We start from the raw sequence: 27,602 nt of genomic DNA, 5'->3' as shown, positions 1-27,602 counted from the left end.
ACTGACGTAAGCCACTATATAATAATGAGTTAATCTAAGAATGCTTTACAGTTCTTTTTATTAGGAACCAGTTAGTCAACTTAAATGCATTAGAACAGAAGCATAATAGATCCCCAGCCTAGTTACTGAAGCACAGACGCTTTCTATTGGCAAAACATGCATAAATATACACACTCTAGATGCGACACAGCAAAATGCTGACATGCAGTGACCCCGTTCAAGAGTACACTGTGAACACACAAAAGTGGAATATAAAATTCCAAACAACCTTTGAAAGCATCCACTCCAAATCCCCTCATTCACGGAGCAAAGTGAAGCTTAAAACAGTCGAATTTTCCAGTGTCCCAAAGTTGCTTGAAAACCACTGGATTACTTCATCCCAATGTACTTTCCCTTCCATAGTGCGACCGTGAAAAGTTAACATCTTTTAGGCAGTTTCTCACTTCACTCTGCATCTTCAGCACTTAACCAAAGGACAGACCGGAGCAAACGCGTCCGCCACGTCTGTGATGTTCCCGCAAGGGTCATATGCCCGGGTGCAGCCTCTGGTGCTTGTTGAGAGCAGAGCGGTATCGGAAGGCTTTCCCGCAGTCGCTACATCCAAAAGGCTTCTCTCCCGAATGAATCCTCTGGTGCTGGATGAGGTACGTGCTCTGGCTGAAAGTCTTCCTGCACTCGTTACAGTTATAAGGTTTCTCCCCCGTGTGCGTGTTCTGGTGTTCGGTCAGGTGCGTGCTGCGGCTGAAGGCTTTGTCACACTCGTTGCACTTGTAGGGCTTCTCTCCCGTGTGAATTCGCTGGTGCTGAGTCAGGTGAGAGCTCTGGCTGAAAGCCTTTTCGCATTTATTACACTGGTAGGGTTTTTCTTCCGTGTGAGTCTTTTGATGTTGAGCAAGAGAGGAACAGTGCCGGAAGGCTTTGCCACACTCCGCGCACTCATAAGGCTTTGCTCCCGTGTGAATCCGCTTGTGTTGCGTGAGGTGTATGTTCTGGTTGAAGGCTCTCCCGCACTCGTTACACTTGTAAGGTCTTTCTCCGGTGTGTATCTTCCTGTGCTGAATCAGGGAGGAGCCGTAACTGAAGGTTTTCCCACATTCGTGACACTGATAGGGCTTCTCGCCGGTGTGAATTCTTTCGTGCTTAGCAAGAGACGAACTCCGAATAAAGGCTTTCCCACACTCCTTACATTCATAAGCTTTCTCCTGGGTGTGAGTCTTCTGATGCTGATTCAGGTTGGAGAGATAACTGAAAGCCTTTCCGCACTCATTGCATTCAAAGGGCTTTTCCCTGGTGTGAATTCTCCGATGCTGCGTCAGGGACGAGCAGTAACTGAAGGCCTTCCCGCATTCGTTGCACTTGTAAGGTTTCTCTCCGGTGTGAATTTTCAGATGTTGAGCGAGGGAGGACCAGTAACTGAAGGACTTTCCGCATTCGGCGCAGTCGTACGGCTTCTCCCCGGTGTGTGTTTTCTGATGTTGGGTGAGGTTGGAGTGCTGGCTGAAGGCTTTCCCACATTCGTTGCATTCGTAGGGTTTTTCACCAGTATGGATCATATGGTGACGAATAAATGTCGAGGGCCCATTGAAGGCCTTCCCGCATTCGTTGCATTTATAGGTCTTCTCTCCAGTGTGAATTTTTTGATGCTGAGTAAGGTGCGTGCTCCTGGTGAAGGTTTTGTCACATTCATCACATTTGAAAGGTTTTTCCCCCGTGTGAATTTTCTGATGTTCCATAAAGTGGCCTCTCTGGCTGAAGGCTTTTCCACACTCATTGCAGGTGTACGGTTTCTCCCCAGTATGAATCCTCTGGTGCTGCACAAGATGGGTCCTCTGACTGAAGGCTTTCCCACATTCGTCACATTTATAGGGTTTTTCTCCAGTGTGGATTCTTTGATGTTGAGTAAGAGACGGACCCTCAATGAAGCCCTTCCCACACTGATCACATTTGTAGGGTTTATCTCCAGTGTGAATTCTTTGATGGTTGATAAGGTTTTCACTCCGGCTGAAGGCTTTTTCACATTCATTACATTTGTAAGGCTTCTCCCCGGTGTGCGTCCTCTGATGGCGAATGAGAGCAGAACAGTAACTGAACGCTTTCCCACATTCGTTGCACTTACAAGATTTCTCTTTTCTGACCGGGTTTGTATTCGGTTTGACGCTCGTCCTAGTAGCGGTCTCTTCTGCAGATGTTTCTTGTGTCACAAGGTTTGAGCTCACACTGATGCTTTTTTCAAAGTCCTTATTTACAGGGCCTCTCTCCCAAGTGGGTATTGTCTTTTCGGTTATTTTTATTTCTCTTGGCAGCGCCTGCTGGTGTGCCTGACGCTTCTCCAGACTGCCTTCGTACCCCCAACTTTCTGAAAAGTCAGAACCGCGAGGGTCTTCCCTTTTGTGGTTTTCCACCGCTGCCCCGTGACACGGCTGCTCTTCAGAAATGTCCGGCTCTGGGACTGCTCGGCTATCTTCTGGTCTGATGTCACGGTCTGCAAGAAAAAGAAAATGCCTATATTCTCTAATCAGAAGGGGGAAAAATAACTGCCCTTGTGGGAATGATCTAATGAAGCTAAAAATAAAGCTTTTGGGAAGTCCTGAGGACTTTCGAGCGCAGCCCTATTATTTGAGGAGAAGGTTGGAAAGAGCTAAGGATAGCCATAAATAAAATCTGAAAGCGGCGAGACCATGTCTAATTCCACATCACAGATAATCTCTAAGAGCCAGTAAGGAAACGCCACTTGAGGTCACAGTAGATTAAGGACAGACCACAGAGCCGGCCAAGAGGAGACACAGGCCAACGGAGGTGGTCTGAACTGGGATTCCTTGCCAGTGAACAGCAAAACAAAAATCGAGGAACCAAGATTCCCAGTAGGGACAGGCCGGGAAGACTTGGCTAAGACCACGGTGTTTAGCCTGGAACACGATCTAGTCCGTCTCTGCTAGAGACGCGAAGTTGTCAACAGAGGAAATACTTCAAGGCAGGCAGATGACAAGGTCAATTCTCGGCATTTTGAGAACGAGAAAAGGCAGTGATGGAGCAGACTGGGGTGGTGTTTGTGGGGGTGGTAGATGCCCAAAGTAGAAGGACCCAGACGCTCAAGTAACAGGAAAGATCAGCTTCAGGGGAAGCCAGAGCTGCGGAAGCGACAGGAACGTTTCGGGGGAGGGGCTCAATAAAACATAAGCAGAGTCAAATATGTAATGATCTACACACTAGGCAGTTTATCAGCAAACGAACAACAGAAGCGGCGCCAGACCGGGGCTTCTGCACAAGCAGGAGGCGGAGCGCTGCCCCAGACACAGGCGACAACTAAAACTAGGCCCGTCAACGCCGGTAGAGTCGGGAAAGATAAAAAGCCGCATTTAAAGCGTGTTTCTTTGGTCCCTTTGACAACAGGAGGCTGCGGCGGACCCCCGGGAACCCCGAATGCCCCGTGCTGCCGGCCTCGTCACGGTCCCCGCCAGCACGCGCCCAGAGCTCTCCTGTCCCCCCTCCGTCCCTGGCGAACGGCGCAGGCAGACTCCTGACGGCGGCGCGTCCCCGGCAGGGACGGGAAGGTCCACGCGACACGGGTCTTGGGGAATGGCCAAGCTTCCGCGTAAGAAACGAGTACGTTTCCTTAACAGAACGGCACTTGGCAAGCCACGTGTACGGCACGTGCCCGTGAGGAACGGCTCCCGGAAGCGCTTCCCGGTGAGCAGGTGGAGACCGCGGCCTGTGAGGCCGTTCGGCGGCTCGTCTCCAGCCCCGGAGTCCCAGGGGAAGCCGGGACGTGCTCTCCACGTTGTCACGTCCGCGCGGTAACCAACGGAATGACCAGAACGGCAGTGGCGGGGCAGAGAAGGAAGGCTTGGAGGACCGTGGGGCCTGAGCTCGGGAACTCCCGAGCCTGCACCGCTGGGTTTCCAAGGCGCAGGGCGCACCGAGCCATAGGATGAACACGCCCAAGGCCCTACTTGGGTAGACGAGGGAGGTGGGTGAGATTAGGTAAACGGGGCAGAGGCCCGACAGAGGACAGAGGTTTAAGAATAGGGAATCGCAGGATGACAGCATCCAAGAGGAGCTAAACAAGATGAGGCTTCAGGGCGGAAAGCCCCCCCCCCCCCCCCCCCCCCCCCCCCCCCCCCCCGACTTAGCACAGTAGCAAGAAGCTGATTTCACAGGAAGGAAGGACCCAATTAGGCAAACAGGTACAGAGGGCTATAGACCACCACGGGATGATGTCACCCAGAGCGGAGCTAATTAGCAAAAGAAAGGTGCTTGTAGACCCTGAGGTGCAGGCTCTTTCTAGTCCCCGAGACCCAACCTTCCGCCAGGAGTTTGTTTTGTACGGACCCAAACCCCCTCCCCTCCACGCCCATCGTGAGTTAACCTTCACGATTTCATGGATTTCACGGTCTCTTTGTGTGCACCCGTCCCCAGGCTTGTACGCCTCCTGATCCTAATAAAAACGAAGCAAGACCGGGGCTCTCGTCTCCTCCCGACATTAGCCTCTCTCACATTTTTAATCCTGCATCCGGCTTTCTTGCTAGGCAAGAGAGAACTCCAGACCCAGGGTCTACGACAGAGAAAGTTCCAGAAGGCCAGACTGAACCACACCATTCCTACTGCAGAAAGGCATTCGCACTTTACTAGCGTGAAGCTGTGGGCACTGAGCGCAGGACCGCAACACCCCTGTGCGTGGAGAAGTACTCACACACGCGGACGGGCGGACTGCCACACACCGGGGAGACCGTAGGGATCGCGGCTACGCATCAAGATTCTGCAGAGACCAGGTCACCAAGACAGCCCAGAGGAGACGGCAGAAAGAGGGCAAGGAAGACAATACAAGGACCAGGAGCCACTTCGGTGCAGGTATTGTTACCGCTTCCGATTACCTATACATTCCTGTAAATCTGTAAACCGCTTTTACGGAGGGAAAAAGTGCCAGGTCCGCAGCTAAGAGGAAGTCTGCTCTGAGGGCTGAAGCGGGCGGGACCAACGGCCAGCTTACAAGATGGCCATCGTTTGGTCACGTCCCAGGAACAAAAGTAAACCAAAGAATGGAGCCAAATATTTTAAGGGACTGTCTTCTGCCTACGGACCGGGTCACTGGAACCACCACCTACATGAGCGGTCTAGTATTTTTACCTAAATAAGTCTTTTTGGTAATGACCAAAGCATTTTGTGAAAAGTCTAGGATTTTTCGATACATATTTAAATATTTTTAAATTGCTTTTTCATCTGCTCAAGTTGGGATTTTTAAAAACTTCGTTTTTAATTTGTAATAAAACTTGACCATTTTTTTCCCCAAAAGTTAACGTGTAAGCATGACTTAATAAAAGGTTTTTTTTTTTTTAAATCACTTTTCTAAATTGTGTTCCATGAAACCATTTCTTTTAAAAAATTTATTTATTTTGGGGGCGCCTGGGTGGCTCAGTCGGTTAAGCATCCGACTTCGGCCCAGGACATGATCTCACAGTTCCTGAGTTCGAGGCCCGCGTCAGGCTCTGTGCTGACAGCTCGGAGCCTGGAGCCTGCTTTGGATTCTGTGTCTCCCCCTGTCTCTCTCTGTCTGCCCCTCCCCAGCTCATGCTTGCACTCTGTCTCTGTCAAAAACTTAAAAAAAAAAAAAATTTATTTGAGAGGGAGTGCACACAGGGGACGGGCAGAGAGGGAGAGAGAATCCCAAGCAAGCTTCACAATGTCAGCACAGAGGCCGATGTGGGGCTCGAACTCCCAGAATGTGAGATCATACCAAGAGTCAGACGCTCAATGGACCGAGCCACCCAGGGGGCCTCTAAGGGAAATATTTTAATTGTGCAGTTTGGAAAGGATTCACTGTTGGGAGGGTGAGGGTTTGAGGAAGAATGTGACATTCTATGCAACCCTGTTGGAAATTCATAATGCCCAACTACGTATTTGAAAATCTGAGTTCTTCTGGCAAGAAACCTGCTAAAATTTTAGATGATCCGACACTTCCCAAATCTGAACACAGAGTACTTTCTTTTCTCCATAAAAAAGAACCCCCACCTCAGCTCACTGACTCTGGAGATCTATCCCTTACCTTGTATGACTAAGTCTGTATATGTTTTCAGGGTCAGATCTCTGAAGAGGTCTCTCTGTGCAGTTGGGAATTCACGGTTTACAAGAAAGTTATTTACAGTCTCAAGGACGGTCTGAGTCGTAGGATCGGAGGCGTAAGGAATAAAACGGAAGACTGCAGACACAGACTCGCTCGTGCAGAGTTTGGCTGGGAAGGCAAGGAGGCAGCCTGGATGGTGGCCGAAAGGATGAACAGTGTTGAGTAGAAGTATTCAGAAATTTAGGTCACTGTTTCCGTTTGAAAGGCCTAGTAATAGAGCCTGTAGATCTAAAAAAAGGGGGGGAAACAACCCTGTAGGGCTGTAAAGCGAGGTGATAGTTAAGAGATCAGAGTCCCAAAGGAGGTGGGGAAAGATGGAACCCACCGGAGTCCAGGTTAAGAGGTTGCCTTCAGAACAAGGCAGGAAGGATGCCTCCTGGGAGAGGAATATAAAACTAGAACAGATGTCGAAAGCCCCAGTGTTCTCACAAAGCCCAAGAGTCCGGACGGATTCTCGTTTCGCCACGGGAGCTGCTTTCAAGAAAAACAGATCGATCTAGATTTCAGCCATAAAAACCTCTTGCCAGGCTGAGGCCTAGAAGTGACGATGCTCTTCCCCCAGGTCCCCAGTACTTACCCCCGCCAGTAGCTCCCGGAACACCGGACTCCACCACCCATGGCTCCGTCCCTTGTTCTAACTGGGAAATCACGTCAGGCTTGGAGACTTGGAGTCCTGCTCACAGGGGGGAAAAAAAGGTGTCTGGCTGCAGTAAAAGCCCCGTGGGACAAATCCGACGGCTCTGAACAGCACATAAAGCCTCAGCGGTCCAAATGCCCAGACATGGTTTAATCTGGAAACTGACGTGGGTTCAGAAAAATTACTAGGTTGTACTTCTACCTGCTAGGAGAGTAGAAACCTTTTCAAAACTTAGCGATCTTTGCTTCCGTAACTTCATTAGAGGCAAAAACTTACCTCAGCAGAGAGCCCTCCTCCTCCACACCCACAGACACTTAACTCCGAGAGACCCTTACCTATAGAGACAAGGTGTGTATAATTCTCCAGCGTCACATCCCTGAACAAGTCTCTCTGTACAGGGTCCAGCTGTTTCCATTCCTCCTGGGTAAAATCCACTATCACATCCTTGAAGGTCACGGATTCCTGAAATAGCAAACATATTTCTCCTCAGCCATAACGCATTAACCCGGGGAAAGGGCCAAGTCGGCAACACTGACAGAAGCAAGGCGAGACAGTTGCGGGGCCATCTGGAAAAGGACTCTGATGGTTCCTCTTTGTGAAGTGACTATAAAAACGGTACCTCGTTCGTAGGCTCCCTGTGAGATCTATATAAGAAGTCAACGTGACACATTTAGGGTCTGGCATACAATTAGTGGTAAGTCAATGGAGGCCTTTGTTGTGGTCAGTCATCATCACCTCTGTGTTCTAAGGTCTATCAAGTATTAATACACCTACTAACAAAAATGAAATGTTTTACTACCTACAATGTTCAGTAACAATCAAAAATGTTTCTGAAAGAATCTGGGGAGGAGAATTCCCTATCACATCTCAAAGTATACCAAGATGTATACCAAGAGATTAAGATAAATTAAAACTGAGTGGCCGAGTAAGGAATAAAACTCAATGTAGCAAAACAGTCCAAAAACGGACCCATGGTTATAAGAACTGAATATATGGATTAAGCAACCATCAAATCAGTTTGAAAAAGCAGAATTAGTCACCAAACGGTATCATAACAGTGACTGTCCAGAGAAGAAAATGAAGGTGGGTTTCTTGATGGCACACAAATATTTCTGTTGAGTCGAAATTCAATTTTAAGAAAAAGCAAAAATAGAATAAGAGGGTTTATAATCTTGCAGTGTAGAAAGCAAACATCCTAAGACTGACCCATATCGCCACATAAATGTGTAAAACTTCTCAAGCCATAAAAGGCAATATTCTGAGATCCCACCAATAGCAAAAGAAGCCCGATGAACCCACATCAATAAAAAAAAAAAAAAAACCCAACAACCCAAACAGGCAATTCACCCGACAGTGTTAGGTAAGCCATGAAAAAATGCCCCACTCCACCGCCACTATGGTGGGAGGAGCTCAGGCCGGCTAGCGCCGCGGGCAGCGCGCATGTGCAGCGTGGCAGGGACCCGCGGTCTGTCTCGGGGCGATCTGACGGGATCCATCAGAACTTTAAATGCACGTATCCGTGAGTCCAGCGTTATTGCTTGTAGGAATTTATTCCCCAGAAACACCTCGGATGCAAAGACGTACGCACCAGTCCCCTCGCAACACCGTGGAGGGAAAACAAGCAAACTTAAATGCCCATTAATAGGACAGTGCTTACAGACTTTGTGGTGTATCCGTGCTACGCACTTGACTCGGACTTTTAAGTGAAGTAGCTCGATGTGCGCTAATTAGGAAATGACGTGGGATACGAAGATCAGTATACATGGCCTGATCCTGGTTCTGTTCTTATGAATAGGAAAGTTCTATGTAAATGACAGAAAAAAACCTACGAGACGACACAACCAAACAAGATCAGTGGCGCTGTGTGGTGGGACCTGGAAGCAGTACGGGGGACGTCCTACTTTTGTCTTGATTCTGCATGTGAAACCGGGTGAGTTAATTTGGTTTGAAATTGATAACTGTTGAGATTTCTGCCTCTAACCACAGCAGAGCGACCGGACGGGCTCTCCCGGTGCAAGCAAGCGCACGCCCCTAAACGAACACGCTGGCACTTGAACAGCAGGCAGACGGAGAGAGGGGAGCCGATCACCTGAGCCCCGCACCCCCTCGTTTCCGGCACGGAGGCGCTAGGGACCTACAGCAGGAGGCAGGGCCCATCCCCGCCGGGCGTCTCCCGGAGACCACGCCGGAGGCTCCGGACTGCGCGCGGAGGAACGTGCACGTTATGGCGTAAGCTCTGTCACACGGGCAGCTGCCACGGTGACAGAGCCAGAGTGGAGGGGACGCGCACGCTCCACTCCCATACCGTTCCGGCACACTCCAGGAGCGAGGCCAGAGGAACTGCGGCAGGTCTGGGCTGTTCGGCCCTTGCTAAGCTGCAGGGACACGTGAACAAGCCCTGGAAGCGAATGCCTGGGAGTCCCCGACGGCGGTGTTACCGTGTGCCTACGCGCCACTTCCCAGACCTGTCCGCACGTGAAGACACGCGCACACGGCGCCCACTTTGGGGTCTGTGCCACAGCCGCTCAGAGCCGCTCAGGACTCCAGCAGGCTTCCCGTCTCCTCCCCTGTCCGTGCGTCCCAGCTGGAAAGGAAGTGCCTCTGCGTGACCGTCACAGAGGGAGGACTCGGAAGCGTGTACCTGATGTCTCTGGATTCCGCTTGTGATCTTTTCCCTTCTCACGCTGTTTTGTGTCATTTGTTGTAATAATCTTTAGCCCTAAGTCTTGCCACCGAGTTGGGCGAGTCATTCTGGCAAATCACTGAATTCAAGGGTGGTCGTGGGCAGCCCGAAAAATGGACCCAGAGTAAGGCTAGGCTAGACCAGCCTTAAGAAAGCTTAGGGGTCAAAAACAAACCGCAAGGGGCGCCTCGGGGGCTCAGTCGGTTAAGCGTCTGACATCAACTCAGGTTATGATCTCACAGTTTATGGGTTTGAGCCCCGGGTTGGGCTCTGTGCTGACAGCTCGGAGCCTGGAGCCTGCTTTGCATTCTGTGTCTCCCTCTTTCTGCCCTTCCCCTGCTCGTGCGGTCTCTCTATCTGAAAAATAAACAAACATCAAAAACCCCCACAAAACTTCAAGAAGATCAAGCTGTGGTCCAGATGAGAGTAACAAGACTGGATTTACACTCCTGCATGAAATAACCAAAAAATCCCAGGCAAAACATATGAAACAACAGTTTCCAAGACCACGAATCTCCTACAACAAAGGACAGCCATCCCTAAGAATCAGTAAAGCAGTGAGGTGGGACGTACAGCTGCTCCCACTTCCTGCCTCGAGAGCCCACGGGACAGAGGGCCGCAGAGGAGACAGCGAGCAGAGAAGCCAGAAGAACTGCAGAGGCTCCCGCTTGAGCTTCCAGCAAGTACCCAACCGCGCGTGGCTGTGAAGAGGCCACCGGAGGCAGGGAGAGAATCGCCCGGTACTGGCGTTCAAAATGGGCTGGAAACAGTCTCCATTCCCATCATCAAAGTGGAAAATTTCATAGTTCATTAGACATTGGGTAGAATACGCAGGAAGGTCGTGTCTCAAGAGTGGCAATAAGTGGCCTTAGACTATACACTGTCCTGGTTCACCTAACAGACCTTAAGGCAAGATTTGAAAGAAACACTGGTTTGGGCACCATAACTATATCCCAGAATAAGGCTCAAGGATATTTGACAGGAACACAAAACTATGCAGAACCCAACAAAGTTAAATCAGAGATTTAAATCAGAGATTATGAGGTATACAGAGCAGCAGGAAAATACAGCCTATAATGAGGAAAATAACCAGTTAAAGCCAACCCAGAACTAACACACATGCTAGAATTAACAGATGAGAACATTAAAAATTATTCTGGCCGTATTCCGTATGTTCAAAAAGCTAATAGAGGCACGCGAGACATTTTTTAAATAGACCTAAGTGGAACGTCTAGAGCTAAAAATGAGAATGTCTGGAGACGAAGAACACACTGAATAGCGTTCATGGCAGATTAGGGATGAAGAAGAAAAGATTAATAAATTCAAAGACAATGAGATAAAAACTATCAAAAGTGAAACAGGAAAAAAAACATGTAAAAAGATATAGCTTCAGGGAGCTCTGGGCAACTTCAAGTGGCCCATTACGTGTGTAGCTGGAGTCCCTGAAAAAAGAAGAGGAGAGGAGCAGAAAAAACATTTGAAGAAATAAATTTGAAGAAATAAATTTTTTTCTAAACTTGATGAAAATTGTAAACCCACAGATCGAAGAAACTCCATGAACTCCAAGTATAAGAGACACAAATCTACATTGAGACACATCTTAATTAAACAGCTCAAACCCAGTGATGGAGAAAATCCTGAAAAACAGGGCACGTGAATAAATATAAAGGAACAGAGAAATGACAGCAGCTTTTTCGATGCAAGCAGTGCACAGGGGAGAAAATGAAGCAACAACAGCATAGAACAGAATAGACAGTGTAGAGAGGAAAACGGTCAATGTAGAACTGAAAAACAAAGGCACAATAAAGACTTCTTCAGATATAAAAACTTGAAGGAATTCCGTGGCTACGAAGGTGCTCTGAGAAATCTTAAGACCTTCATGCAGAAGAAGAAATGATACCAGATGAAAATAAGGGCCTACACCAAGGATTCTCAACCTTGTTGTTACTGATATTTTGGACCAGATCATTCTTTTAAATAATCCGGGGGGGAAGGGGCATCACTGCATCAACCCACTGGACGCCAACAGCACTTCCCACTGAGTCAGGACAACCAAAATGTCTCCTGACATTTCCGAATGTCCCAGGGGTCAAAATCACCATAATTGTGAATCACTGATGTACATCATAAAGAATGAAAAACACTAGAAATAGTAGTTGGGTGGATAAATATATATAAATTTTTCTTACTATTTTTTCCAGCTCTTTAAAAGGTAACTGCTTAAACAAAAATAAGTATTGTGGGATTTATAACAGGTGTACAAGTAAAACGTGTCTGGGGGTGCACGTGGGCGGCTCAGTCGATTAAGTGTCTGACTCTTAGTTTTGGCTCAGGTCATAGTCTCATGGTTCGTGAGTTCGAGCCCCCAGTCAGGTTCTGCGCTGACAGCGCGGAGCCTGCTTAGGATTCTCTCTCCCTCTCTCTCTGCCCGTCCCCAGCTCACGCTCTCTCGCTCTCAAAAATAAACATTAAAAAAATATTAAGAAAAAAACAAAATTTCTTGAAAAACAAATATATGGCAATAACTGCATTAAAAACTGGGAGGAGTGGGCTGGAAGGTTCTTACATTATTCCTGAAGGGGAGCCTCGCCTGAAAGTAAATGGCAATAAATGTGTATACCTTAAGCAACAGATAAAATAACCAAGGGTTATGGCCAGTGAGCTAGTGAAGAAAACACACTGGAATCCTAAGCAATATTAAGTTTCCAGAAGAAGGTACGGATAGAGGAAAAAGGGAATGAAGGCAATACAAATAAGAAAAAAAAGCTAGATGACAGACTTACGCTAATCACTTCAACAATCACATTAAATGTAAATGTATCATATTAGATATAAAATCACATTAAATAAATAGTCTAAACACCCCAGCGAAAAGGCAGATTGCCTGACTGGACAGAAAAAGCAAAACCCAATGAACTACATGTTGTCTATAAGTAACTCACTTTGAATATAAAGACCCAAGTAAAGTAAAAGCAAAGGATGAAAAAAGATACACTACGCTGACACCAAGCAAATATCAAAGTAAGTTTCGAGACAAACAATATTACCAGGCATAAAAAATAAAAAGTTCATTTCTCAATGATAAATAAGGTCAGGTGATTAAGAGGACATAACAATCCTAAATGTTTACACACCTAGAAGCAGCTTCACAGTACATGAAGGAAAAGCCGATGGAATTGCAAGGAGAAATAGACAAATCTATATAATAACAGCCCCAAATTTCACTATCCCTATCACAACATTTGATAAAACAAGTAGAAAATCAGTAAGGATATAAAACACTTGAGGGGCGTCTGGGTGGCTCAGTCTGTTAAGCGTCTGACTTCGGCTCAGGTCATGATCTCGCCATCCATGAGTTCGAGCCCCACGTCAGGCTCTGTGCTTTCAGTTCAGAGCCTGGAGCCTGCTTCAGATTCTGTGTCTCCCTCTCTCTCTGCCCCTTCCCTGCTCACACTGTGTCTTTCTCTCTCAAAAATAAAAAAATATATATATTAAAAAAAAAACCCACTTGAACAACAATCAACTTGACCTAAATGACACGTGTGGTATATGGAATAGTGGCCCTCCCAAAGATGTCCACATCCTAATCCTTAAAGCCTATGAAATTATTATCTAATACAAGAGACACTGCAGAAGCGATCCCGGTGGGGAAATATCCCAGATTGCATGAGGGGCCCAAGGTAATCAAGAGTCCTTACAAGAGGGAGGCAAGAAGGTCACAGGGCAGATGTGAAGAGGGAAACAAGTCAGAGTCGCAGAGAGGTCTGCAGATGGAGGAAGGGGACACAAGCCAAAGAATGCAGGCAGCCTCGAGAAGCTGGAGGAAGGGAACAGATTCTGTCCTAGAGCCTTCAGAGGATGCAGCCCAGCCTACTGACCCCTGCAACTAAGCCAGTAAGTGTGTGGGTTCAAGCGATTAAGCTTGTAAAAGGAAACAAATACATTCTTAGAATCCTCTACCCAACAACCTGAAAAAATACACATTCTTCTCAAGTGCTCACTGCTCATTTACCAAGATAGACTATAATGAGAACAAAAGTCTCAGATTCAAAAAGATTCAGTCATACAGAGAATGTTCTCTGGTTGGGTATCTTCACTGTCTTGACTGTGGTGACGGTTTCATGAGTGCACGTGTACGTCAAAACTTATCAAGTTATACACTTTAAATATACACAGTTTATTATCATATCATTCACCAATAAAAAATAAAGACCTACCAGAGTCTTTGAGTCTGAGCTCAAAGTAGGAAGAACTGGGGTCATTTCTTTGACGATTACATTGTGGGACAAGAAGTAGGGGAAAAAAATCTAAGAAAAAGGAGCCTGATTAAAGGGGGGCTTGAGGTTAATTATACCTGGTGGAATAATGGTTACCTTTTTTTCCTAAATTCTCAGTTACTGTTTTTTCTTAAAACATGGTCCTGTCCAATTCCTCCTCAGAAACCACTAATGGTTCCTGAATGGCCTACAGAATAAAGCCTTCAACACCTCGTCTAGACATCAGAGGCTTGTCCTGTTCCAACTTCTTCAACCATTTGTTTACCATCTGCCCAAAGAAACCAGCTCCCACAATCTTCATGAACCCTATGTGACAACTTTCTTACTTGTGAACCTTTGCTCAAAATCTTCTCCATACCGAGGGGCGCCTGGGTGGCTCAGTCGGTTAAGCGTCCAACTCCTGATTTCAGCTCGGGTAACCATCTCACGGTGCATGAGTTCCAGCCCCGCTGACAGCACAGAGCCTGCTTGGGATTCTCTCTCTCTGCCCCTCCTCCACTCACTGACTCTCTCTCAAAATAAATAAATAAACATTTAAAAAAATATATCCAAATGTCACCCATCCTTCTACAAGTAGCACAAATCCCTTATCCCCCGTGAAACTCTCCTGACCCCGCCAGACCACACACTTTTTGCATTCTCTATTTTCATGGTACTCATTTAACCTGTTTTATATTTACCTGTTCTGGTTTTTAGCGGTCATTTGGCCTGTTCAAGTTAAGGATCAAGTCAAGACTTGATCTTCTTTTGCTCTCTCACTGTTGGAGCATGACAAGATACGAAGCAAGAGGTCAAGTCGCAAACGTGTCAGTCAAGCTGGAGAGGCAGAGGTCCGAACGAGGTCACTGGGCAGGTGGGAGCCCAGAGTGAATTCCCAACATTGGCTTTTAAATGAACATACCCCACAGCAAAAAATACACAATCCACTTGAAGGACTAAAATGGCATTTGGGATAATTCCGACTTACGTGAAAACTGGCCGGTGGGAGGAGAGTATGTCCCCCTGGGAGAAGGGTGGACTCCGAAGAGGTCGGATCTGGAGAAGAAAAAACCACAGTGAGTCGTGTCAACATTAGTTGGTCCCTGCAACCTTAAATCCAGATTATCTTTCTACGTGAGAATAGCAGGAACTATTACGCCATTTCCTTTACTTCTCAGAATCCAAAAAAAGAAACAAGATAAATGCTGACTAGTGCCGTGGCACCCTCATCGGTAGGCTCGGGAGGTAAAGCATTACTCTCGCAGTTCTGTCTCTAGACTTAACAGCATCATTCAACTCAATCTATGGTCCCTGTTAAGTGAGGCAAAGTATTTCTGCTGCCTTCTCTGCTATATCCAACATCTGAATAAAAAATGATTATTTCCAGGGGTACGTGGGTGGCTCAGTCGGTTGAGCATCTGACTTTTGATTTCGGCTCAGGTCACGATCTCGTGGTTCATGAGTTCGAGCCCTGCATGGGGCTCCGCCCGGACAGCGCAGAGCCTGCTTGGGATTCTCTTCCTCCCTGTCTCGCTCAAAAATATATGAACATTTTTTTTTTATGAAAAAAAGATACGATTACTTCCCAGGCCCTTTGAAACTCTGCTATTAATGAAAATTAAATATCACAATGGCATATATTAGTCATACTACCTACCCGCTAGACTGTCTAAAAATTAAACAGACCTGGTCAGTACTAACTGCGGCAAGGACATAGAGAAACTGGAACTTTTGTGCAGTTGCCTGTAAACTTCTCAATCACACAGAAAAAGTGTTTGGCAGGTATATACTGACTTTAAGCACGTTCGTTGTGAATTCAGCAATTCCACTCGTGTGCCTACAATCATTGAAGTGAGGGCTTACAACCACCTAAACACCTGTACAGGACTGTTCGTAGCAGGTTTACCGACGATAGCCCCAAACCGGAAATAACCCAAACATCTTTCAACACGAATAAACCATGACATTTTCACACAACAGAGTATTATTCAACAATATAAAAGAACAAGCTGTCGATACACCAGATAACATGGATGTAACTCATAATGCTGAGCAAAACAAAAAACATAAAAAGACACATACTATATAATTTCACTTAAATAAAAAAAAAAAAACAGACCAAACTGGTCTATGGCAATAGAACAGTGATTACCTCTGGAGGGATAACAACTGGGCAGGAGCACAAGAGAAACTTCTGGGGCATCGGAAACATTCTATATCTTAATGTGGTGGGGATTACACTGGTATATGATACATAAAAATTAATCAAGCACTATACTCTAGATTTGTGCACTTTATGTATATAATTGATATGTCAACAAACAAAAACAAACATTGCTCTTGGGGAGGTCTATTCAGAGTAATGGTTACCAGGGAAGCCCGGTTCTCAGAAAACAGAGGAAGCAACAAAAGGAACTGTTTACTATTCTAGACTTAAATTTGATCAGTAAGGGAAAACTGATCTGTAATAGAAATTTTGAGGAAAAAAAATGAAGATGTGATTTTATAGTTTTTATTTAAACTTTTTTACGTTTACTTTTTGAGACGGGGGTGGGGAAGGGGGAGTAAGAGAGGGAGACACACAATCTAAAGCAGGCTCTGGGCTCTGAGCTGTCAGCACAGAGCCTGATCTGGGGCTTCAACCCACAAACCCGGAGATCCTCACCTGAGCTGAAGTTGGATGCTTAACTGACTGAGCCACCCAGGCGCCCCAAGAGTTTTTTTTTTTTAAGTTTTTTTCTTTTATTTAGTGTTGCTGATAACAATTCTTGTTTTTTTAAATTTACATCCAAATTTGTTAGCATATAGTGCAACAATGATTTCTGGAGTAGATTCCTTAGTGCCCCTTACCCATTTAGCCCCTCCCCTCTCCCCCCTCCCACAACCCCTCCCATAACCCTCAGTTTGTCCTCCATATTTAAGAGTCTCTTCTGTTTTGTCCCCCTCCCTGTTTTTATATTATTTTTGTTTCCCTTCCCTTACGTTCATCTGTTTTGTCTCTTAAAGTCCTCATATGAGTGAAGTCATCTGATTTTTGTCTTTCTCTAATTTTGGTTAGCAAAATACCCTCCAGTTCCATCCATGTAGTTGCAAATGGCAAGATTTCATTCTTTTTGATTGCCGAGTAATACTCCATTGTGTGCATATATCTATGTATACATGTACCACATCTTTATCCATGCATCCATCCATGGACAGAAGGAAATGACCATATACAGCTATGTACCCAAAACTTTAGGAAAACAGAAACGAGAAACATGGGTAAGATGCTTTTGATTTCAAGTAACAGAAACCCACAGAACCAACACCAGTGACACCTGTAGAAAGCAAGTATGTGCCTGGCAACAGCAGATGCTCACGAAATGTTACAGGTATCAGGACTATAAGGGACGGAGGTTCATGAAAGTAATCCTAACTAAACAACTGAAAAATCCCAAAAAGAAAACAAAAGGCAAAGACTTACAATGAAATTACTCTGGCAATAATTCTGAGGAACTCAGAATTAAAAAGAACGTTTATAAAAGATATGATAGGCAGAGAACTGAGGAGAAGGATGTCATCAACGTGGCAGAGTAAGAGTTTTCTATCATCTTCCCTCAAAGAACACGATTCAGACAATCACCCAGGGATGGTTCACAGTGTCTGTGTGGAAGTCCAGGAGCCCAGCAGAGAAGCTTCAGCACATCCAGGACCGGATGCTCCGAAGATGCAAGAGGCAGCTTCACTTTATCTGCATCACCCCCCACCCCCAAGTAAAGCTCAGGGCCGAGAGACCTTCAAGGCCCTTTATTTCTCCCACAGGGGAAAGTGAGACTGTGAGAGTATTCAGCTTCCCGCCAACGAGAACCACTTCCTTCCCACCCAGCCAGAGACCGTGTGACTGGGGGACAGAGAGCAGCTGAGAGAACAGGAGTCGGTGCTCTCAGAGGGAAATGAAGGACCACAGATCCTACAAGCCACTTCATGGGCCCTCAGGAAGCCAACCCACTGGGGACGCTCCAGCTGCAGATACCCCCGACTAGCCCATGGGCACCCCCAGTGCCCTACATACCTCCCCACAACACCCCTGGCCCTATGGCTGGCTCCCTATGGACACTCCTGATGGAGGGGAGAGCGAGACTCCGTAGACAACTAGTGAGCACATGCAGAGGGCCGACCTGACCCTGCAGGGCTGAGAGAAAGCACTAAGCCCTGAGCATTCAGCACCACCAAGGAGAGCAAATGGGAGTCTGTCAGCACTCAGCCTGGCTTTGCAGGACTGAGAGAAGGCACACAATTTTAAGAATTCCCAACCAAGAGGGAATAAGAAATGTGGGGCAGACATAGCCACAGAAGGTCAGAGAAAGCCTCAGAATCCCTGACAGAAGGTATTTTTTTTCCTGAAACCAGTAAGTAAAGACAGGAGATGCAAAGGTGGAACACCAGATTTCAAGAAACACGAAAAACCAAGAAAACAGGACACCACTGAAGGAACACAATTTTCCTTTAACTAACCCCAAACAAATGGAGATTTATGACTTACATGACAAAAAAAATAATAATTCAAAATAATTGTTTTAAAGATGTTCAGTGAGCTAGAAGAAAACACAGAAAAATATTTAAATTAAATTAGGAAAACAATACATAAAATTAGAAGTTTAGCAGATAGACAGACATCATTAACAAAAGGCAAAGCAAAACAAAACAAATTTTAGAGCCAAGGAACATAATGAATGATATGAAAAATGCAATGGAAGACACCTATTGCACACTGGACCATGGAGAGGAAAGAACCTGTGAGGTAGAACACATGTCATTTGAAATTATCCATTCAGGGGCATCCGGGTGGCTCCATCAGTTAAGCGTCCGACTTTGGCTCAGGTCATGATCTCACGGGGAGTTACAGCCTCATGTCAGGCTCTGTGCTGATAAGAAACTGCTTCAGATTCTGTATCTCCCTCTCTCGGCCCCTCCTCCACTCACTCCCATCTCTCTCTCTCTCTCAAAAATAAGTAAACATCGAAATTATCCATTCAGAGGAAGATAAAGGAAAAAAAGAATGCCTATGAAAAACAATCTACACATTCGTGGAGTCCCAGAAGAATAAAGGAAATAAGGAACAGAAAGCTTATCTAAAGAAATAATAACTAAGAATTTCCCAAATCTTGGGAGAGACTAACACCTCCAAGTTCATGAAGCTCACAGGTCTCCAGATAATTTCAGCTGAAAAACATCTTCTCTAAAACACATAATGATAAAACTGTCTACGATCAAAGACAAAGAGAAAATTATAAAAGTAGGAACAGGGAAAAAAAAATTTTGTTCACATTTAAGGGAAGTCCTGGGAAGGCTACTGGCAGATTTCTCAGCAAAAAAAAGCGCAGCCAGCACAGAGTGGGATAATATATGCAATGTGCTAAAAGAAAAAAACTGCAAACCAAGAATACTTTACCCAGCAAAGCTATGCTTCAGAAATGAGGGAGAGATAAAGACTTTTCTATACAACACAAGTTGAAGGAGTTCATCACCTCTAGAGTTGTTTTACAAGAAATGCTGAAAGGCATCATTCAAGGTGAAGTAAAAGTATACTAATTAATAACATGAAACATGAAATTACAAAACACACTGGTAAATGGGGCACCTGGGTGGTTCAGTCAGTTAAGCATCCAACTTAGGCTCAGATCATGATTTCACGGTCCGTGAATTCAAGCCTCGCTTCAGGCTCTGTGTCGATATCTCAGGGCCTGGAGCTTGCTTCAGATTCTGTGTCTCCCTCTCTCTCTGTTCCTCCCCCACTCACACTCTGTCTCTCTCTCTAATATGAATAAGGAAAAATTAAAAACAAAAAAACCCAACACACTGGTAAAGATAAGTATATAGTCAAATTCAGAACACTAATACTGTAATATGGTTGTGTGTTCAACATTTAATTCTTATATAAAGGTTAAAGGACAAAAACGTTAACTACAATAATTTATTAATAGACACAGAATATAAAAAGATGTAAACTGTGATGTCAAAGACAGATAATAGGAAGGGCAGTAGTAAGATAGAGTTTTTGTATGGAATCGCAGTTTAGTTGGTTATCAGCTTGAAACAGACTGTTTTATCTCTAAGATGTTTTCTGTAGGCCGCAGGATAACCACAAAGCAAAACTTACAGTAAATACACAAAAGTTAAAGAAATCAAAGCATACCACTATGGAAAATGATCAGTTCACAAAGGAAGACAGCAAAAGAGGAAGAAAGGAGCCAGGGAAGTACAAAACAGCCGGAAAAAGAAACAAAAAAACCTAATAAGGCAATAGTAGGTCTTCACTTAAATGGACTAAATTCTCCAGTCAAAAGGAACACAGTGGCTGAATGGATAAAGGAAAATAAGACCCAACTGATATACTGCCTTAGAAAAGACTCACTTCAATTTTAAAGGCACACTAGGCTCAAAGTAAAGGGATGGAAAAAGATACTCCATCCAAAAGGAAAGCAAAAGAGAGCAGAGGTAGCTATACATATACCAAGCCCAGTCTTGGTGGGCATCCGAACCGGTCCTTTCACTTTGAGATTCTTTTCCTTGGCGCCTCTGATCAAGTCGGCACACACCTTCTCCAAAGATTTTACGTTGCGGCTGGTTAGAGTGATTCAGACAAAACAGACTTAAAGTCACAAATCGTGAAAAGAGACACAAAGAGCCATTATATAATGACAAAGGGGTCAATTCATGGAGAGGATATAATAATTACAAATACATACTAACATCAAAACTCCTAAACTTATTAAGCAAATACTAACAGGTTTCAGGGGGGGAAATAGACAACAATGCATAATAGTAGAAGACTTCAGTACCCCACTTTCAGCAACGAGTAGCGCACCCAGACAGAAGATTAACAAAGAAACACTGGACTTGAACCTACTTTAGACCAAATGGACCTAAAAGACATATATACAACATTCTATCCAACACCACCAAATACACATTCTTCTTGAGGACACAAGGGGCATTCTCCAGGATAGATCATATGAAAAATCACAAATCAAGTCTTGGTAAATTTAAGAAGACTAAAATCATACCCACTATCTACTCAAACAATAATATGAAAACTGGAGATCATTCAAAAATACGTGGACACAGGGGTGCCTGGGTGGCTCAGTCAGTTAAGCATCTGACTCTTGGTTTCAACTCAGGTCACGATCTCATGGTTTTGTGAGTTCGAGCCCCACATTGGGCTCTGCGCTGATGGTGTGGAGCCTGCTTTAAATTCTGTTTCCCCGTCTCTCTGTCCCTCCCCTGTGTGCGTGCATGCACGTTCTCTCTCTCTCTGAAAATAAATAATAAACAAACTTAAAAATACATATATGTGAACACAGGGCTGCCTGGGTGGCTCAGTCAGTTACGTGTCTGACTTCGGCTCAGGTCATGATCTCACGGTTAATGGGTTCGAGCCCAGCGTTAGGCTGTGCTGACCGCTTGCTCAGAGCCTGGAGCCTGCTTCAGATTCTGTGCCTCCTTCTCTCTCTGTGCCCCTCCCCCACTCATGCTCTTGTCTCTCAAAAATAAATGTAAAAATAGATAAATAAATAAATAAAATATGTGGACACAAAACAACATATTCCTGAGCAACCAAAAGAGTAAAAGAAGAAATCAAAAGGGAAGTCAAAAGATATCTCGAAACAAATAAAAATGGAAACAAAATATCAAAACTTATCAGATATAGCAAAATTAGTTCTAAGAGAGAATTAACGCTAAATGTCTACATTAAGAAAAAAGAAAGTTCTCAAATAAACAACCTAGCTCTGCACTCAAGGAACTAGAAAAAGAACAAACTGAGTCCCAAGTTAGCAGAAGAAAGGAAATAACAAAGATCAGAGCAGAAGTAAATGAAATAAACACCAGAAAAATAATAGAAAAGATCAATGAAACTAAGAGTTGGTTTTTTGAAAAGGCACACAAAATTGAAAAACCTTTAGCTAACCCAAGAAAAAAAGAGAAAAAGCTTAAATGAAAGGAAGCATTACCACAGAAATTGATACCACAGAAATCTGATCCACAGAAAGGATCACAAGAAACTACTGTGCCATCAAAATGGATAACCTGTATCAGGGCATCTGGCTGGCTCAGTTGGTTGAGCATCTGACTCGAATTCAGCTCAGGTCATGATCTCAGTTTGTGAGACTGAGCTCCATGTTGGGCTCTGAGTTGACAGTACAGATCCTGCTTGGGATTCTCTCTCTCCCTCTCTGCCCCATCCATCCCTGCACACACTCAACTCTCTCTCTAAATAAATTTTTAAAAATGGATAACCTATAAAAAATAAATTCTTGGAAACATACAACCCAATAAAACTGAATCATGAAGAAACAGAGTATCTGAACAGACCAATAAGGAGTAAGGAGATTGAATCAGTAATCAACCTTCCCCCCAAACAGACAAGCCCACTGTTTCACTGGTGAACTCTACCTAACATTTCCAACAATTTTTAACACCAATACTTTTCAAACTCAGCACCATATATAACAAACCTACTCATCATACTCACTGGTAAACATTCAAAGACTTCCCTTTATGATAAGGGACAAGAGGAGGGGCCCACTCTCACCTTTTCTATTTAACATAATACTAGAAGTCCTAACCAGAGTAATTAGACAACAAAAAGAAATAAAAGGTATCCACATTAGAAAGGAAGAAGTAAAATTATGTTTCCAGATGACATGATATTATATAGAGAAAAGCCTAAAACTACCAAAACCACTGTTAGGCATTAGTGGTATAGTGGTGAGCACAGCTGCCTTCCAAAAACACTGTTAGAACTAATCAACAAATTCAGCAAAGTTGCAGGATACAAAATCAACATACAAAAATCAGTGGTGTTTCTAAACACTAAAAATGAAGTATCTAAAAAAAAAAAGAAAACAATCCCATTTAGAATAGCATCAAAAACAATAAAATAAAATACTTAGGAATAAATTTAACCAAGTAGGTGAAAGATCTCTACTCTGAAAACTACAAAACACTGATGAAAAAAAAATCACAGAAGACACAAATAAATAGAAAGGTATCCCATGTTCATGGATCAGAAGAATTTCTATTGTTAAAATGTCCATAATACCCAAAGCTGTCTACAGATTCAATGTAATCCCTATCAAAATTCCAATGGCATTTTTCAGAATAATAGGAAGAAGAATCCTAAAATCCATATGGTACTACAAAAGACCCCCAAAAGACAAAGCAATCCTGAGAAAGAAGAACAAAATAGGATGCACCACACTTTCTGATGTCAAACTATATTACAAACCCATAGCAATGAAAACAATATGGTGCTAGCATAAAAAGAGACACAAACTAATGGAACAGAATTGAGAGCCCAGAAGTAAACCTTCTTATGTTTAGCCAATTCATATTTGACAAGGGACCCAAGAATACCCAATGGGGAAAGAATGGTGGAAGAATAGTCTCTTCAAAAAATGGTGGTAAGATGGGGTGCCTGGGTGGCTCAGTCGGTTAAGCATCCGACTTCCGCTCACGTCATGATCTCACGGTCCGTGAGTTCGAGCCCCGCGTCGGGCTCTGGGCTGACGGCTCAGAGCCTGGAGCCTGTTTCAGATTCTGTGTCTCCCTCTCTCTCTGCCCCTCCCCTGCTCATGCTCTGTCTCTCTCTGTCTCAAAAATAAACGTAAAAAAAAAAAAAAAAAAAAAAAGCCTTTCAAAAAAAAAGGATGGTAAGAAAATTAGATATAATCACATGTAGAAGAATGAAAATGAATCCTGTCATATACCAATCATGAAAATTAACCTGAAATAGATTACAGATTTAAACAAAACCTAAAACCTAAAAGTCCTAGAAGAAAACTTAGGAGGAAAGCTCCTTGACACTAGTCTTGGCAATGATCTTTTCAACATGACATCAAAAGTACAAGCAACATAAGCAAACATGAACTATAGCAAACTAAAAAATTTCTGCAAAGAAAAGCAAAGGAAACCATCAATAAAATGAAAAGGCAACCTATGGAATGAGAGAAAATATTTGCACACCACGTCTTTGATAGGGGTTAATATCCAAAATATATGTAAGGAACTCATACAACTCAACAGCATAAAAACAAGTAATCCAATTTAAAAATAGGCAGAGGACCTGAATAAACATTTTTCCAAAGAAGATAACACAAATGTACCAAAGAGGTACATTAAAAGATGCTCAACATCATTAAGTATCAGGGAAATGCAAATCCAAACCAAGTGAGATATCACCTCACACCTGTTAGAATATTATCAAAAAGACAAAAGATAATAAGTGTTGCTGGAGGTGTAGAAAATGAACTTTTGTGTACTATTAATGGGAACGTAAATTGGTATAGCCACTATGGAAATACATATATCACATTTTCTTTATCCATTCATGTGTTGATGGACACTTAGGTTGTTTCCATGTCCTGGCTATTGTGATTAACACTATAATAAATATGGGGGTGCAGATACTTCTCCAAGGTAGTGATTTCATTTCCAGAAGTGGGACTGTGGATCATTTGGAAGTTCTATTTTTAATTTCTTGAGGAACTGTATTGTTTTCCATAGTGATTATATCCATTTACATTTCTATCAACAGTGGTGATCTGTGTATATACACACACAATGGAATACTATTCCGCCATAAAAAAGAAGGAAATCCTGCCATTTGCAACAACATGGATGGACCTTGAGGACATTAGCTAAGTGAAATAAGACAAAGAAAGACAAGTACTGCATGATCTCACTTATATATGGAATCTAAAAAAGCTGAACACATAAAGACAGTAGAATGGTGGTTTCCAGGGGCTGAGAGGCGGAGGAAATAGGGAGATGCTGCTCAAAGGGTACAAACTTCCAGTTGTAAGTTCTGGGGATCTATGTACTGCATGGTGACTACTGTTAACAATACTGTATTATACACTTGAAAGTTGCTGAGAGAGTAAATTTTAAAGGTTCTCACTGCACATGCATATACACATACACACACAGAAGGCAAATATGTGGAGTGAAAGATGTGATAACTAACCCTACTGAGGTAATCACTTCCCAATATATATCAAATCATCACTATGGACAACTTAAACTTACACAATGTTATGAGTCAAGTATATCTAAATATAGCTAGAAAAAACTTTTTCTCAGAAACATTTTGTAGTTTTAAGTGTACAGAGCTTACACATATTAGATGTATTCCTGTTTCATATGTTTTAATGTTTTGTTTTTTTTAATGCTCATTTATTTATTTTGAGGAGAGAGAACATGAGCGGGGGAGGGGCAGAGAGCGAGGGAGAGAGAATCCCAGGCAGGCTCCATGCTGTTCAGAGCCAGATGCAGGGCTCAGTCTCACAAACCATGAGATCATGACCTGACCCGAAATCAAGAGTTGGATGCTTAACCAACTGAGCCACCCAGGCGCCTCTCCCATTTCATATTTTTGATGCTATTGTTATTTTTATGGAATTGTTATTTTTATTATAATCTATAATTGTTCTTCGATGATATAAAAAAAACAGCTGATGTTTAAAATCAAACTTTTTGTTTTGTTTTGAGATAATTTTAGATAGATATGCACTTGTAAGAAACAGAAGAGATTCTTTGCACTCCTAAAAAAAAAAAAACTGACAATCAATAAGATATATCTTGAACCTGCATAAATAATACAAGAAATATTAAGACTTCTAATGATGTTAAATAAATTCAAAAAACGAACTGTATGATAATAGGTTAAACCAAACCTGACTTGATGGCCATATCTGAACAATGTAAAGACAGTGACAATGCAGAGGAAAGTCTATAATGACAGGTCACAGGGCTCTGTCCTTACTCTGAACCTGTTCAAGGACATGAAGAAAGAAAGAAAAGGAATATTCATTAAATATGGCAGTGAGATAAAGTTAGAAAGGACAGTTAAAACACTGAATAAATGGGACACGTGGATGGTTTGGTCGGTAGACCCTGTGCCTCTCGATCTCAAGGTCAGGAGTTCAGTGTGTGGAGCCTACTTACAACAAATATATGTAAAAACAAAAACAAAAAAAACACTGAATAGATGAAGATTCGTAATTATTCTGACAAGCTGGAAAAACCCCTAAACAATCATATATGTGAAGTCCTGATATTTAAGGATAAAAAACAATTCTCTTACACAGGATGGCATAAATCTACTTCCCTACAGTTATGTAAAAAAGATCTAGGGCTTACAGCACAATATCGCTGATTTTTTTCAAAACAAACGCAACCTGATGCTGCACAGCAGAAATATAATTCAAACAAATTCGTCCTTTTAGGTGTTTTTCAAAGCATTTGTAAAGAACTATGTTTAATTTCAGGCAATGCATTTTAAGAAGCATGCTCTCCTGCAGGAGAGTCGAAGAGGTCCAGATGTGTCCTATAAGATCCATCAACGGAACTGAGACGGTTTTGCTTAGAAAAGAAAAGAATGTGCGAGTAGGAGTTGTAACAGCTGAATTCACATTCTGGAGGGCAGCAATGTGGAAGAGAGAACAGTCTCTTGCTTTCGGAGACTAAGAACTAAGATCCAACACAGAAGTTACAGGGCTAGGCACTTCTGACTAATAGAAGGAACTAAAAAAAAAGAGCCAACAAGGGAACAGTCTGCACCCAAAATGGAGTTTGATGCCACACTTCGCATAGGCTTAACAGACGGCAATCAGCAAGGGACACTTTAATTCTTGCACTGAAGGGATGATTACCAAGATTTTTTCTGACTGCAAGTTTACCATTCTCATATTTAAGAAACAGAAGTCACGTGAGGATCACAGACATTCTGAATCATCTCTCCTTCTCATTCCCCAATCCCGAAGCCAGGGAGACTTAACTCTTCCTGCAAGTCTCTCCATATGAATGTAAGAATCTCTCCCCTTGATGTAATGCAGTTTTTCTCTATCCCTAAGATAAACTCCCCCCCCCCCCCCCACTTCCACCTCTACCAGTGAGTTCTGTCAAGTAGTCGATCTTCCGGTCCTCACTGTTCTTTTGCTTCCATCAGCCCTCTGTCCCCCCTCCAGTCCCCACTACCTTCCATCTCAGGAGCTCATTCCGTTCCTCCGGAGCCTGGACACCAGGGTTTCTCAAGCAGCGTCCTTCCAGCGGGGGCCTCGGTCTGGGGGGGCTCAGCTGTCCGGCCAGGAGTCTGCGCCGGCCGAGCCCTTACACGGGCGGAGCGGGGCAGCCCTAAAAGACACAGCCCGGGGTCAGCAGCCTGCGTCACAATCGCACCTCTGAGTTTTGCACAGTGGCTAAGAGACGCTTGGAAAAGAGAAGTGCCCGCCGAGAGCCACCAAACAGGCACTCCCGCTGAACAAAAAGAGAGTGGAGCTCGAGTACGCAGGTTCAGCCCCGGATTCAAAAACCCCTTGGTGACCACCCTGCAGTCTGGCCAGAGGCGCCCCCAGACCCGGCCCGTTACCTCTGTGCACACTTGCGGGCTCACACCCCGGCTCCCGAACGGAAGACACACCTGTTGCGGGGTGGAAACGCTGGAAGGTGGAGCGGCGGGGCGGGGCCCGCTCCCAGTCCTTCCTCCCAGACCGGAACAAAAGAACAAAGCCCTCCAAGGGATCAGGGCGGAACCGCCCCGCACGGAGGGAGGCGAGGGGCGCCCCCTCCGAGGACTCCCCAGCTCGCTCTCGCAGAGGCCGCTTCCAGCGGGGCGAGGAGGATGACGTCACGCAGCCGCAAGGCTGGCGGTTGCCATGGTGATACCTGGGCTTCCCTCCCTCTAGGGCGCTCCACACTCTCAGCTCGCGCGTCCGGAAGCGCCGGGACCGGCACCAGACCTAACGAAGGGAGCCGAAGAGGGTGCACTTCCCCAGCGCCAACCTCTGCCGGCTTCAACGGCCACTTCCGGTCGCGCGAAGAGAGCCCCTCCCCCCGCTCGTCGTGCCCGGCGGACGCGCGGAACTACGG

General features: G+C 44.4%; 1 protein-coding gene and 1 long non-coding RNA gene across 7 annotated transcripts; one reads left to right on the top strand and one right to left on the bottom strand.

The window, feature by feature from the left end:
* Nucleotides 1-41: 41 nt before the first annotated feature.
* On the bottom strand, nt 42-27,531 carry ZNF184 (zinc finger protein 184). 6 transcript variants are annotated; one of them, XM_042937514.1, is made up of 7 exons: nt 27,103-27,531; nt 26,712-26,867; nt 25,409-25,504; nt 14,683-14,750; nt 7,091-7,217; nt 6,696-6,791; nt 42-2,482 (listed from the first exon to the last, which is right to left on the bottom strand). In XM_042937514.1, exons 3-7 carry the CDS (start codon nt 25,422-25,424, stop codon nt 525-527), a joined length of 2,265 nt encoding a protein of 754 aa, XP_042793448.1. In that variant the 5' UTR covers nt 25,425-25,504; nt 26,712-26,867; nt 27,103-27,531; the 3' UTR covers nt 42-524. The 6 variants fall into 6 exon arrangements, with proteins under 6 accessions (XP_042793448.1, XP_042793447.1, XP_042793449.1 ...); XM_042937513.1 differs by having other exon boundaries at nt 27,154-27,531; XM_042937515.1 differs by having other exon boundaries at nt 27,399-27,531.
* On the top strand, nt 3,629-9,450 carry LOC122219465. Its single transcript, XR_006202385.1, has 3 exons — nt 3,629-3,967; nt 4,527-4,848; nt 8,551-9,450. It is a non-coding gene; the product is annotated as an uncharacterized LOC122219465 (long non-coding RNA).
* Nucleotides 27,532-27,602: the final 71 nt, after the last annotated feature.

The sequence above is a fragment of the Panthera leo genome, chromosome B2 (assembly GCF_018350215.1).
Source record: "Panthera leo isolate Ple1 chromosome B2, P.leo_Ple1_pat1.1, whole genome shotgun sequence".
Taxonomy (NCBI): domain Eukaryota; kingdom Metazoa; phylum Chordata; class Mammalia; order Carnivora; family Felidae; genus Panthera; species Panthera leo.
This window is presented reverse-complemented; position numbering and strand designations above follow the sequence as displayed.

Excerpts from the sequence above, each read along its gene's own strand:
- ZNF184 (XM_042937514.1), bottom strand. Across the intron at positions 7,218-14,682 it reads TCCCACCGGCCAGTTTTCAC|GAATCCGTGACCTTCAAGGA; the intron begins GTAAGTCGGAAT and ends TTGCTATTTCAG. Across the intron at positions 6,792-7,090 it reads TACACACCTTGTCTCTATAG|GACTCCAAGTCTCCAAGCCT; the intron begins GTAAGGGTCTCT and ends CCCTGTGAGCAG.